Raw genomic sequence first — 12,801 nt, 5'->3', positions numbered from 1 at the left:
AGACCCTACCCACTCCAAGGTAACATCACCTCAGAGTTAGACCCTACCCACTCCAAGGTAACATCACCTCAGAGTTAGACCCTACCCACTCCAAGGTAACATCACCTCAGAGTTAGACCCTACCCACTCCAAGGTAACATCACCTCAGAGTTAAACCCTACCCACTCCAAGGTAACATCACCTCAGAGTTAGACCCTACCCACTCCTAGGTAACATCACCTCAGAGTTAAACCCTACCCACTCCAAGGTAACATCACCTCAGAGTTAGACCCTACCCACTCCAAGGTAACATCACCTCAGAGTTAGACCCTACCCACTCCAAGGTAACATCACCTCAGAGTTAGACCCTACCCACTCCAAGGTAACATCACCTCAGAGTTAGACCCTACCCACTCCAAGGTAACATCACCTCAGAGTTAAACCCTACCCACTCCAAGGTAACATCACCTCAGAGTTAGACCCTACCCACTCCAAGGTAACATCGCCTCAGAGTTAGACCCTACCCACTCCAAGGTAACATCGCCTCAGAGTTAGACCCTACCCACTCCAAGGTAACATCGCCTCAGAGTTAGACCCTACCCACTCCAAGGTCATTTAGGTCCGGCCGGTAAGACCTCACACCGAAGCCGGGAGTGCGACTGTCCAGCTTTCCATTCTGTGTGATGGTTGCTTTCCTCCTGTTGACTTTGTAAAGCCCTTGAAATATTGAACACTTTAATTACAGATGTGACTACATATTTATTATATTCATACACACGCGCACACACACGCATGCACACGCACATGCACACACACACACACACACACACACACACACACACACACACACACACACACACCCCTGTGGGTGCTTTGATAATAGCGCTGTTATGTTTTGTAAAAGACAGCACACGAACAGACAGACAGCAGAGCTGATTTGTGATGGATTGTTGGGACAATCCAGACAAATCATTGACATAAATGGTTTATACACATCGTTTGTTGTAAGTTTAATTGTATCTTTGTGTGTGTGTGTGTGTGTGTGTGTGTGTGTGTGTGTGTGTGTGTGTGTGTGTGTGTGTAACCAGGACTCTCAGGTTCATCTATGGATGTCTACAGAAGTCAGTTCAGCAGAAATGGCCGACAAACACCACTATGAGGACTAGAGTGGTCAGGTACGCGCACGTGCACACACACACACACACACACACACACACACACACACACACACACACACACTAGAGCCCTGCACAGGCCCAGTGAAATTCAGGCCTGGCCCGCAGTCCTCAAGTGCCGTTTCACATACTAAAACTAAACCTTCATCGCAATTATTAATTTCAGCTGTTAAAATTATTCAAAACATGGAAAAATTAACCGCTTAAATTACTTCAGTCTCTATTAATAGCTTAATGACTGGTATTGTAATTTTGTATTTCTTATGACCAATGTATTTGTATTTTTTTTTAATTACTCTTCAGGATTCCAATAAAAAAATAGCTAAAAAACCAATTCAGGATTCCAATTCAAAACTAGCAAAAATGGCAGATGTACCAGCTCAAAATGTGTCACAGCGTGACACGTTCTGCGACGGGTTTTGAGCTTGTAGATCGGCTATTTTTGCAATATGGCCCTCTGCAGTGAGTGTGGAAATATCCTGGCCCTCGCCCCACCCCTGGCCTAGAGACTCTAGGCTATGGGTTCTATCCATAGCTAGAATGGAGGGGGTAGTGCTGCCTCCCGGGCTATGGGTTCTATCTATAGCTAGAATGGAGGGGGTAGCCACTGAGACGTCATGTGTGAAATGTTCCCAGCATGGTTCACCAAAGCATTTGGTGAACCTGGAATAGCCCAGAACGCCATCTCCTGTTTACACGTTTTGGGCACTAGATGGCGTTCTCAGCTGAAAAGTGTTATTATTGACTACAGTAGCTAATAGATTACTTTACCCTTGTAATGATTTAATATCTTGATTACTTTACCGTTGTTCTTGCAGTGGTTTCGTCTTCCTCAGGCTGATCTGTCCTGCCATCCTCAACCCCAGAATGTTCAACATTATCGCTGGTAAGCGCGCACGCACGCACGCACACACACACACACACACACACACACACACACACACACACACACACACACACACACACACACACACACACACACAGGGGTTAAAGCCAAAAAAAGAAATCCCAAGACTGAAATGTATTTTCAAACCATGTCCCAATATGTGATTTTTGGGGTGTTTCTCTGAAGTTCTGAACTGCCTTCACTGAATGTATGTGTGCAAACCCATGCTTCATTTTATAGAAGTGTCTTCTGTTGTATTCTATAATATTGCTAGTCTGGCCAATTCAAATACTCATATCTGATATGATTACTGTCCCTACAGTAAGGGTACATCCACATGGTGCATAGCAGCAGTGTGTTAAAGTTACAACCCCAGATGAAGACCCTTCAGTAGTCATTAGAACCATTGACCAGAGGGAGCGCACACAGCCATCTGATAACACAATAAGACAAATATGGGTAAATTCTCCTTCTACAACACTGCCACCCAGGTGTGGAATTCCTTGACTACCTCCCTTAAAACATGTAGCTCGCTGGCATCCTTCAAAACTGCCCTGAAAACTCACCTTTCAGGAGGCCAGAGAAGGAGGTAGTTATCACTTCTCCCATAGACAGGTGAAAACTCACCTTTCAGGAGGCCAGAGAAGGAGGTAGTTATCACTTCTCCCATAGACAGGTGAAAACTCACCTTTCAGGAGGCCAGAGAAGGAGGTATGTACAGTATCACTTCTCCGGGCCATAGATAGGCCAGAAGTGAGCCACATTCATCCAACGGTCTGTGCATGCAGTGGCGTGCAGTCTCCTCGGTGCTCTGCTTCACAGCAAGTGGTTCAGATGAACTGTAGCCGAAATGGAGTTATTTATTTGAGACGAGCGGACCAGTTGTTTTTGAGAGTTAAATAAAAGACCATTACTGGAGAAAGAAATACGACGCCACACAGCACAAGAACTCTGTGAAATTAATGCCAGCTTGCACGGCTGGTTGTGATGACGTTGATAAGACCAACATAACGTCTTGTATTTGGGAATATATAGGCTATAGGTTTATATAGAGATGCCAAAAGTTAGACAAACAATTGATTTAATTACAATGTATCCTACTCCTATATTCAAACAACAGCTTGTGCTGCTCACTTAACGTAGGCTATAGGCTATGTCTGTGCTTAGTGCGTTGACATCGCGTTCCGTTTTACATTTTCTTATATCACAACAATCCAAATCCTATCCATCGATTCGTTACTCTTTATGTGGCGCAGCAATATTTTCCAAGGAAAGGGGGCGGGGATGGGCATTTATCTCTCCGCCACAGCTTGTAGATCGGCTCTTGTCCACTAGTTGTAACCCAGATTGACAGTCTGTTCTCTGCCTCATTCAGCTCGTTAATCTCTTCAAATAGGGCAGCATTTTAGCAACTATAAATTCTACCTGAAAAGGATGATCAGCAGCACTGCCTGTGGTAACTTCTTAAACATTATGTTTACATCATTTGTATTTTCTGTGAGTCTCAATGCTGCGAGTTTGCACACCGTTTGAGCAGTGACATTGATGTGAGCCGTTGGATCTGCGTCCCGTCTGCGTCCCAGGCTGGGACGCCAGGAGGCCCTTAGTCTGGAGCCCTGATAGGTGCTATTCTGATTGGTGGTATTCTTAGGTGCCGGCTACATGAAGCTGTATATTTCTGAATCTAGACATTTTTTGATGCTGTTGGGGCTTGCAGCCACACAAAGCTGGATATTTCAGCCGCGAAGCTGGATATTTTTGAAACCGGATAAATAAGTGGAGAGATTGAAAAATATCCGATTCACTGGATCTGTGTAGACAGGGAACCCAAATATCTCTAGACTTTACTGTGTGTGTGCTTGTTAGACCTAGATATCTTTGTCACGTGGACCTAGATATTTTTCTATGTGGATATCTGAAAAACCAGGATATCTGAAAAATCAAGCTCCGTGTAGCCATAGTCTGGAGCCATGATAGGTGCTATTAACACTTATTTTGCAATGATTTTTTCTCTTCAATGTCTCGCGTTGCCATGGTTACCATAGACTTCCATGTAATTGTGCAATTGTGTAAAAAGTGCACGCCCATGCCTAGATGAAAAAAAAAAACTTTTTTTTTTTTTTTTTCAAAAACGGCCCAAACTCGGGGTTGGCACAGCGGTAGTACCAATACAAACTCGGGAAACTCGGGGTTGGCACCATATGTGTTAAATACCCCCAATGAATGGATCTACAGGTTTCATAAGCATTTGTAGCAGTAGAAATATTAGACCTTAATTGACAAATGTTTAAGCATATTCTAATCATGTACGGTATACTTTACTTCGATTTTCCTATTTTCTGTTTTTATTTACAGCCTAAATATAGGCTAATACTAATACAGTACAGTAAATATAGTACAGTAAATATAGGCTAATACTAATACAGTACAGTAAATATAGTACAGTAAATATAGGCTAATACTAATACAGTACAGATTTATTGTTCACACTGTCGGCTGTTTGTAAACTTTAGAGGAGCTCTTCTCTGCCTCGCACAGCCACAAGACTCCACCGATCTGCAAGCCCACAACGTGTCCTGGATACAACGTGCTGTGGGCATGTAGATCAATGGTTTTCCTTCCCTGAGTTGTACACCGAAGCACTAGGCAGGAACTCACAGACATAAAGCGGTGATTTGAAAACACTGCAAGGAAGGAGGCTGAGAGAGAAGCTAGCGATATACAGCATTTAAACTGCATTTAAACACTGCAAGGAAAGAGGCTGAGAGAGCCCCTAGCGATACACAGCATTTAAACACTGCAAGGAAAGAGGCTGAGAGAGCCCCTAGCGATACACAGCATTTAAACACTGCAAGGAAAGAGGCTGAGAGAGCCCCTAGCGATACACAGCATTTAAACACTGCAAGGAAAGAGGCTGAGAGAGCCCCTAGCGATACACAGCATTTAAACACTGCAAGGAAAGAGGCTGAGAGAGCCCCTAGCGATACACAGCATTTAAACACTGCAAGGAAAGAGGCTGAGAGAGCCCCTAGCGATACACAGCATTTAAACACTGCAAGGAAAGAGGCTGAGAGAGCCCCTAGCGATACACAGCATTTAAACACTGCAAGGAAAGAGGCTGAGAGAGCCCCTAGCGATACACAGCATTTAAACACTGCAAGGAAAGAGGCTGAGAGAGCCGCTAGCGATACACAGCATTTAAACACTGCAAGGAAAGAGGCTGAGAGAGCCCCTAGCGATACACAGCATTTAAACACTGCAAGGAAAGAGGCTGAGAGAGCCCCTAGCGATACACAGCATTTAAACACTGCAAGGAAAGAGGCTGAGAGAGCCCCTAGCGATACACAGCATTTAAACACTGCAAGGAAAGAGGCTGAGAGAGCCCCTAGCGATACACAGCATTTAAACACTGCAAGGAAAGAGGCTGAGAGAGCCCCTAGTGATACACAGCATTTAAACACTGCAAGGAAAGAGGCAGAGAGAGCCCCTAGTGATACACAGCATTTAAACACTGCAAGGAAAGAGGCAGAGAGAGCCCCTAGCGATACACAGCATTTAAACACTGCAAGGAAAGAGGCTGAGAGAGCCGCTAGCGATACACAGCATTTAAACACTGCAAGGAAAGAGGCTGAGAGAGCCCCTAGCGATACACAGCATTTAAACACTGCAAGGAAAGAGGCTGAGAGAGCCCCTAGCGATACACAGCATTTAAACACTGCAAGGAAAGAGGCTGAGAGAGCCCCTAGTGATACACAGCATTTAAACACTGCAAGGAAAGAGGCTGAGAGAGCCCCTAGCGATACACAGCATTTAAACACTGCAAGGAAAGAGGCTGAGAGAGCCCCTAGCGATACACAGCATTTAAACACTGCAAGGAAAGAGGCTGAGAGAGCCGCTAGCGATACACAGCATTTAAACACTGCAAGGAAAGAGGCAGAGAAAGAAGCTAGTGATATACAGCATTTAAAGCTTGTTGAGTGTTTTCCACTGGTCTTCTGTCCTGCCTCTCTTAGAGATACTGAGAAGAGAAGTTACAAAGTACTCCCCTGGGGCGCCTGGTGGCCTAGTGGACCAGGCGCATACCATAATATGGTGATGGTGATGGTGATGCCGAAATGGCAATGCCTATATTATAGGCATTGCCATTTCGGCATCAATGCCTGTCGGCGTCGCCGGTTCGATTCCCGATCCGGCCGACCTTTGCTGCATGTCACTCCCTGTCTCTCCCCCATTTCCTGTCAGTCTACTGCCCTATCCAATAAAGGCAAAAAAGCCCAAAAACAAATCTTAAAAAAAAAAAAAAAGTACTCCCCAGGACGCTGCACACTAGGGCATTCACGAATAGTGATTTTTAGTAAAGGTATTCCCTAAAGGTATTCTATTAGTCGAGTATTCGTTAAAACGCTCTTTTGCAAGCCTAACAACCAGCAATTAACGGGTTAACTGCTGTAGGCGGGACAAAAGGTGGGGTTCGTGAAATAAAAGTAATTGATTGATGTGTGTGTGTGTGTGTGTGTGTGTGTGTGTGTGCAGACCCCCCCTCCTCCACAGCAGGTAGAACTCTCACCCTGGTCGCCAAATCTGTTCAGAACCTCGCCAACCTGGTGGAGTTTGGTGCCAAGGTACGCACAACACGCACCCCCCCCCCCCCCCCCCCCCCCCCCACTACATATTGTATAACATTGTGTTGCAGATTAAAAATGTTCATCATGTTGGAGTCATGTGTATTTAACCACCCCTTCTTTTCCTCTATAAACCTCTGCTAGGGTTCCACTCAGGATAGGATGCTAGGTTTCCACTCAGAATAGGATGCTATGTTTCCACTCAGAATAGGATGCTATGTTTCCACTCAGGATAGGATGCTAGGTTTCCACTCAGAATAGGATGCTATGTTTCCACTCAGAATAGGATGCTATGTTTCCACTCAGAATAGGATGCTATGTTTCCACTCAGAATAGGATGCTATGTTTCCACTCAGAATAGGATGCTATGTTTCCACTCAGAATAGGATGCTATGTTTCCACTCAGAATAGGATGCTGCTAGGGTCCAAGTGGTTCCACTCAGGATAGGATGCTAGGGTTCCACTCAGGATAGGATGCTAGAGTCCAAGTGGTTGAATGTAAAATGTAAAAAAAAACATGATCCTATCACACAAAGATTTTGCGGCCCCCCTCTAGTAACTCTGAGGACCCCCTGTTGAAGACCCCTGCTGTATATTGTAATACTGTATGTGTATGTCTGTCTGCTGGTTTTCAACAGGAACCGTACATGGAGGGAGTTAACCCTTTCATCAAAAACAACAAACACAGAATGATCATGTTTCTGGATGAGTTGGGGGTGAGTCACTATTATTATTATTATTATTATTATAATATATGTTTCTGGAAGAGTTTTATCATGGCACAACTCACATCAACAGTGATTTATCAGTGATTTTATGCCTGTTTCATATGAACTCATTGATATTATTATTAATGCATGTTTCATATGAACTCATTGACATTATTATTAATGCATGTTTCATATGAACTCATTGATATTATTATCAATGCACAGTGTTTCCCCTAGGCAGAAGCTGAAGGAGTGGGGGGAGAGTTGCGGGGAGCGGCATAGCGTTCGCACACAGCGCGGTGTGCAGGTGGACAATTTTCCATGTTTTTCGGGTTGGGTGTGTTTGCGCGATTCCAACTCAAAATAAATAGATAGATTTGTATTTTATAACAACATTGGCCATCATCTTCTGATCTTTATTTTATTATCATCAACATTTGCCATCATCTTCAGTTTCAAAGTGCTTTATTCACACACAAAAATAAGTAAGTTCTGTTGTCAGATTTGTCAGGAGGAATAAACAACCAGGTCTATGAAAACAAGCCCAAAATAAGTGAATATAGGCATGAGCACTTTAAACTTAAATACTTCTGCTATTTGAAAATAGACGATCTACAAGCTCACAAGCAACCACCAGGGGCGTCACAAGGGGGGACTGAGTTACTAGGACCCAAGGTGGAGGGGCCTTAATTATTTTATACTTTAGCAATCGAAAAATAGCAGATAGGCCTATACAAGCTCACAGCGCGGCACCAAGTGCCGCGCTGCGAGCCTGTAGATCTGCTATTTTTTAAAAGTCGTGAAAATGGGTGCAAATCTTTGAAAATATGTATTTCTTAACATTTGTAACTCATATTTTGCTTCTGGGGGATCCCTGGAACTATTTGGAGATGGGGGTCCGTGGCCAAATTCATATCATTTTGGGGGTCCTCCTGAATGAAAAGGTTGAGCACCACTGACACTCCCCCTATGAAGAACATTAATGGGGGGCCCACAGTGAATCCTTGTACCCAGGGCCTAGAATGTGGTGCCCTGGCAACCACCATTATTTACAAGCAACTTTACAGAAATAAGAGCCCAAAATGGCTTATAATAGTCTGACCTGGCAACACTGCATGGTATTTCATCCAACCTAGCCCAACATGGCTTATATTATCAGACCTGGCAACTGCATGTTGTTATTTTCTCCACACACTGTAGGCTAGGTTGCTTGCTAACAGTCAGACACAAACTGCACATTTAGCCACAGACAACCACAAACTACACCACTCTAAAATCATTATCAATACGTTTTTAAATTAATCTTGAGAAATGTACAGCTAAGCTGTAATGATGAATGGGACAACAAGTAAACTTCTCCTAGTGCCTAATAGGCACTGCCTATGCGACGCAACGAGTGGGCTTGTACTCGGTGTGCAGCTGTTGTTTCTCCATCCAATCAATGAGTGTAGCAGAGGAGCGCTATAATCTCCTTCCAGCTGTACCGAGAGAACAACCGTATTCTAAACATGAGTCACGTTGTTGTGAAAATAATTCCTCTGCAAAAAAAAAAAAAAAAAAAATCTTAAAAAAAAGAAGAAAAGAAACAATGGTCGGGTTTCCCAAAGCGCAGTCGTACGAGCCCGTCGTAGGACACTCCGGTACGATGACGAAGCGGTTTCCCAAACACGCTCATAAGCGCCTCTCTCAAAACAGGCTACGCATGCCCTTAGGCTGGCCAGAGGCTTGTATTATAGAGTTCTGCCAACTCTGCCCTCATGTGAACGGAGATGATGCAACTCTGCACCGACTCTCCTTGAATGGCTCTGGGTCCTGATTGATCTCCACAACCAGCTGCGCTCGCAAATGAATTTCAACTGTTGTGTGATTGTACTAGAAAACAATGCTGTTAACAAACTTGTTGGTAGGCTAACTGACCACACAGACCCCTTGTTTTTATTTTAAACTCTACTTGGAAGATTTAACGGCTGCACAAAATAGCCTAGTTGTTTTAATTTTAAACTATGACTTAACTGTTCGTCTAAATCATCTTAAATATTTATATAAGCAACCATGAGACTATATTATAGAGCTTCGATTTTCAAAGAGGGTCCGGGGACCCCAAGAGGTCCTTGATATGTAGCAATGCACTTAAACGGGAGTCGAACTCGAGGCTTTGACTCATCAGTCTAACATACAGTCCGCCAAGCCAACAGCACTGGCAACAAGTTTGAAGTAGGAACCAAATGAACCCTCATCATGGGTTTAACTCAGAGATTGTACAATTAAATGGTCCCATTTGTACATGCATGTATAGCAGGCAACATATACCCAAGATGAGGGTCCATTTGGTTCCTATAACTTCCTAAGTAAATACAACTGCCCTGCCAATAAAATTCAGCGCTCGATTGGCGCGACGGCTTGTGTGTTGGACTGACAAGTGGAAACTCTGGGTTCTATCCCCGCTTCCATGCAGCATTATATATCATTTAGCTGGGGACCCCCAAGGGTCCCCGGACCACACTTTGAGGACGAATGGGGAGCTCTTCATTTTTATGTAAGTACAGTATGTTGTGTTGTGGTGCGCTCTCTCAAGCAACCCAACAGACACATAACATAAAAAATATATAGTTCATCTTTTTTTTTTCTTTCTTTCTTTTTTTCCCCTCACTATATTACTTATTTTTGGAGCGGTGAAAGCGCTCCCAATAGACAGGTATGTCTGTGGCTGGCTGGCTATGTGGCTGGCTGGCTGGCTGGCTGGGTATGTCTGTAGCCTGGCAATACCTTGAGTGGCCACACAAGTTAAAGGAGGGGCGCTGTTGTGCAGGCACAAACACACACACACACACACACACACAGATTCACCGCTCCACTTCGAACCGAGGTTTGATTTTTATAGCAGGTGTGTAGCCTAGGCTAGCTACTCTGCCATCCACTTGACTTAGATCGATTTTTTTTTATACTTTTATAGTTATACTTAGTGATCAGCTTCACTACGAAGGGTTTAAGGGCGCCCCAGGTCACCTTTAAATAAAACCTTCGTAAGACAGGTCTGCGTGATTGACAGGAGCCTTCACAGGTTCTTCTACGATCGCCCTGGAGACCTTACGATGGGTTTTCTGTAGTCATTCCTAAGGTGTGCTCCCCCATCGTAGCAGCCCATTTGGTTCCATTGTGCACTCTCGACCGGTTTCCTGAAAGCCGTCGTAGCCTTGATTGACAGGAGCCTTCATAACAGTTTTGCTGCTACGATGTGTCTTACGACCATGCTTAAGCTTACGATAGCTTTGGGAAACCCGGCCATTCATAGAGCGGCGGCCAGATTTTAAGGGGCGGCATGAAGGGGAAACACTGATGCATGTTTCATATGAACTCATTGATATTACGGTATTACCAATGCATGTTTCATATGAACTCATTGACTGAACAACTATAAAACTATGAGGAAATGAAACCACTGCTCTGCCCTATAAGCAGATGAATAGATCATTCATGTTGTTTTATAGTGTTCACTTTGTACTTTCCCTGAAATCATCTGATCATAGACATAATTAACTGTGTGTGTGTGTGTGCGTGTGCTTGCGCGCGCATGTGCGTGTGTCTCCAGAACGTGCCAGATCTCCCAGAAGTCTCAGAGAGTTTCAGGACCGACGTCTCCAGAGACCTCGCTGCTCTGCATGAGCTGTGTGGAACTCACTCTGACGAGCTGAGGACCCTGTCCAATGAGAGAGGAGCGCAGCAGGTAAGTGTCCAATGAGAGAGGAGCACAGCAGGTAACTGTCCAATGAGAGAGGAGCACAGCAGGTAACTGTCCAATGGACACAGCAGGTAACTGTCCAATGACAGAGGAGCACAGCAGGTAACTGTCTAATGACAGAGGAGCACAGCAGGTAACTGTCCAATGGCAGAGGAACACAGCAGGTAACTGTCCAATGACAGAGGAGCACAGCAGGTAACTGTCTAATGACAGAGGAGCACAGCAGGTAACTGTCCAATGGCAGAGGAGCACAGCAGGTAACTGTCCAATGACAGAGGTGCACAACATAGATAGGACAGTAGACTGACAGCTCTTTATTGATAGGACAGTAGACTGACATGAAATGGGGGGAGAGATGGGGAGTGACACGTGGCAAAGGTCGTCTGGATCGGGAATCGAACCGGCGGCGCCGGCAGGCATCCATGCCTGTGTGGGAATGCCTGGACCAGTAGGCCAGCAGGCACCCTCCCAGCTGTATTATTATTCTAGATAAACAATCCATTGAGTTCAATGGGGGAGTGGTGCAAGGACTCTGTGACCCCTGAACAAATGAGACGCTGCTTACTTGGAGCATCCAACGGGATTGGTTAGATGCCCAGCAGGGGTAGAAATGAAGGGAAATGGAAGGACCAGTGGATTCTGATGATCTCTGGCCCTGACGCGTGCACGTTTTACACGTGAATTGAATTCAGTACAAAAGGACGTTTTCTCTTCAATCATTTTAGTAGACCTTGTATCAATGAACTGTCCTGTCCTGTACTTATTGAACTGTACTGTCCTGTACTTATTCCCATGATTGCCACCATGGCCCCCACCATTGTAACAGGACAATTTGTCATGTATCGGTCCCCATAATTAACTGGAGTGTCTCTCTTAGGGGCCCAGTGAGGGGCCCAGTGCGGCTTCTTGCCCAGGCTTTATACTGCCTATATTCTCCCATCACCTCACTGGCTGTGGTGATGGGATCCCCTCATGCACTAGGATGCTTTCATAATGCTGGACTCCATGTCTGCTCGTCCATGGAGGACAAAAGCTTCTTGGAGTCCTCTGTGCTGCCAGGTTCTGGTCATGTATTGTGATCCAGGGCAGAGCATTTTGACACAATACTGTCGACAGACAGCAGGTACCCCAGACATGGTCTGGGGGAAATATACATGTTGGAAAATGTATACCCTTATGGGTAGCTAGGGAGTGAGTCTGTAGTTCTAATGGAAGCTAGGGAGTGAGTCTGTAGTTCTAATGGAAGCTAGGGAGTGAGTCTGTAGTTCTAATGGAAGCTAGGGAGTGAGTCTGTAGTTCTAATGGAAGCTAGGGAGTGCGTCTGTAGTTCTAATGGAAGCTAGGGAGTGAGTCTGTAGTTCTAATGGAAGCTAGGGAGTGAGTCTGTAGTTGTAATGGAGGCTAGGGAGTGAGTCTGTAGTTCTAATGGAAGCTAGGGAGTGAGTCTGTAGTTCTAATGGAAGCTAGGGAGTGCGTCTGTAGTTCTAATGGAAGCTAGGGAGTGAGTCTGTAGTTCTAATGGAAGCTAGGGAGTGAGTCTGTAGTTGTAATGGAGGCTAGGGAGTGAGTCTGTAGTTCTAATGGAAGCTAGGGAGTGAGTCTGTAGTTCTAATGGAAGCTAGGGAGTGCGTCTGTAGTTCTAATGGAAGCTAGGGAGTGAGTCTGTAGTTCTAATGGAAGCTAGGGAGTG

General features: G+C 44.9%; 1 protein-coding gene across 1 annotated transcript in view; it reads left to right on the top strand.

The window, feature by feature from the left end:
* Positions 1 to 12,801, top strand: part of rasa1a (RAS p21 protein activator (GTPase activating protein) 1a) — a 60,022-nt gene that overhangs the window by 44,136 nt on the left and 3,085 nt on the right. The window contains exons 21-25 of the mRNA XM_080738887.1: positions 1,068 to 1,154; positions 1,973 to 2,040; positions 6,574 to 6,662; positions 7,301 to 7,378; positions 10,962 to 11,096. Of these exons, the coding sequence (XP_080595013.1) occupies positions 1,068 to 1,154; positions 1,973 to 2,040; positions 6,574 to 6,662; positions 7,301 to 7,378; positions 10,962 to 11,096 (457 nt within the window). The remainder of the gene's footprint in view (positions 1 to 1,067; positions 1,155 to 1,972; positions 2,041 to 6,573; positions 6,663 to 7,300; positions 7,379 to 10,961; positions 11,097 to 12,801) is intronic.

This window comes from Nannobrachium achirus (genome assembly GCF_963921795.1).
Source record: "Nannobrachium achirus genome assembly, chromosome: 12".
Lineage (NCBI taxonomy): Eukaryota > Metazoa > Chordata > Actinopteri > Myctophiformes > Myctophidae > Nannobrachium > Nannobrachium achirus.
Note: the sequence above shows the minus strand (reverse complement) of the source record. Positions and strands in the feature narration are given on the sequence as shown.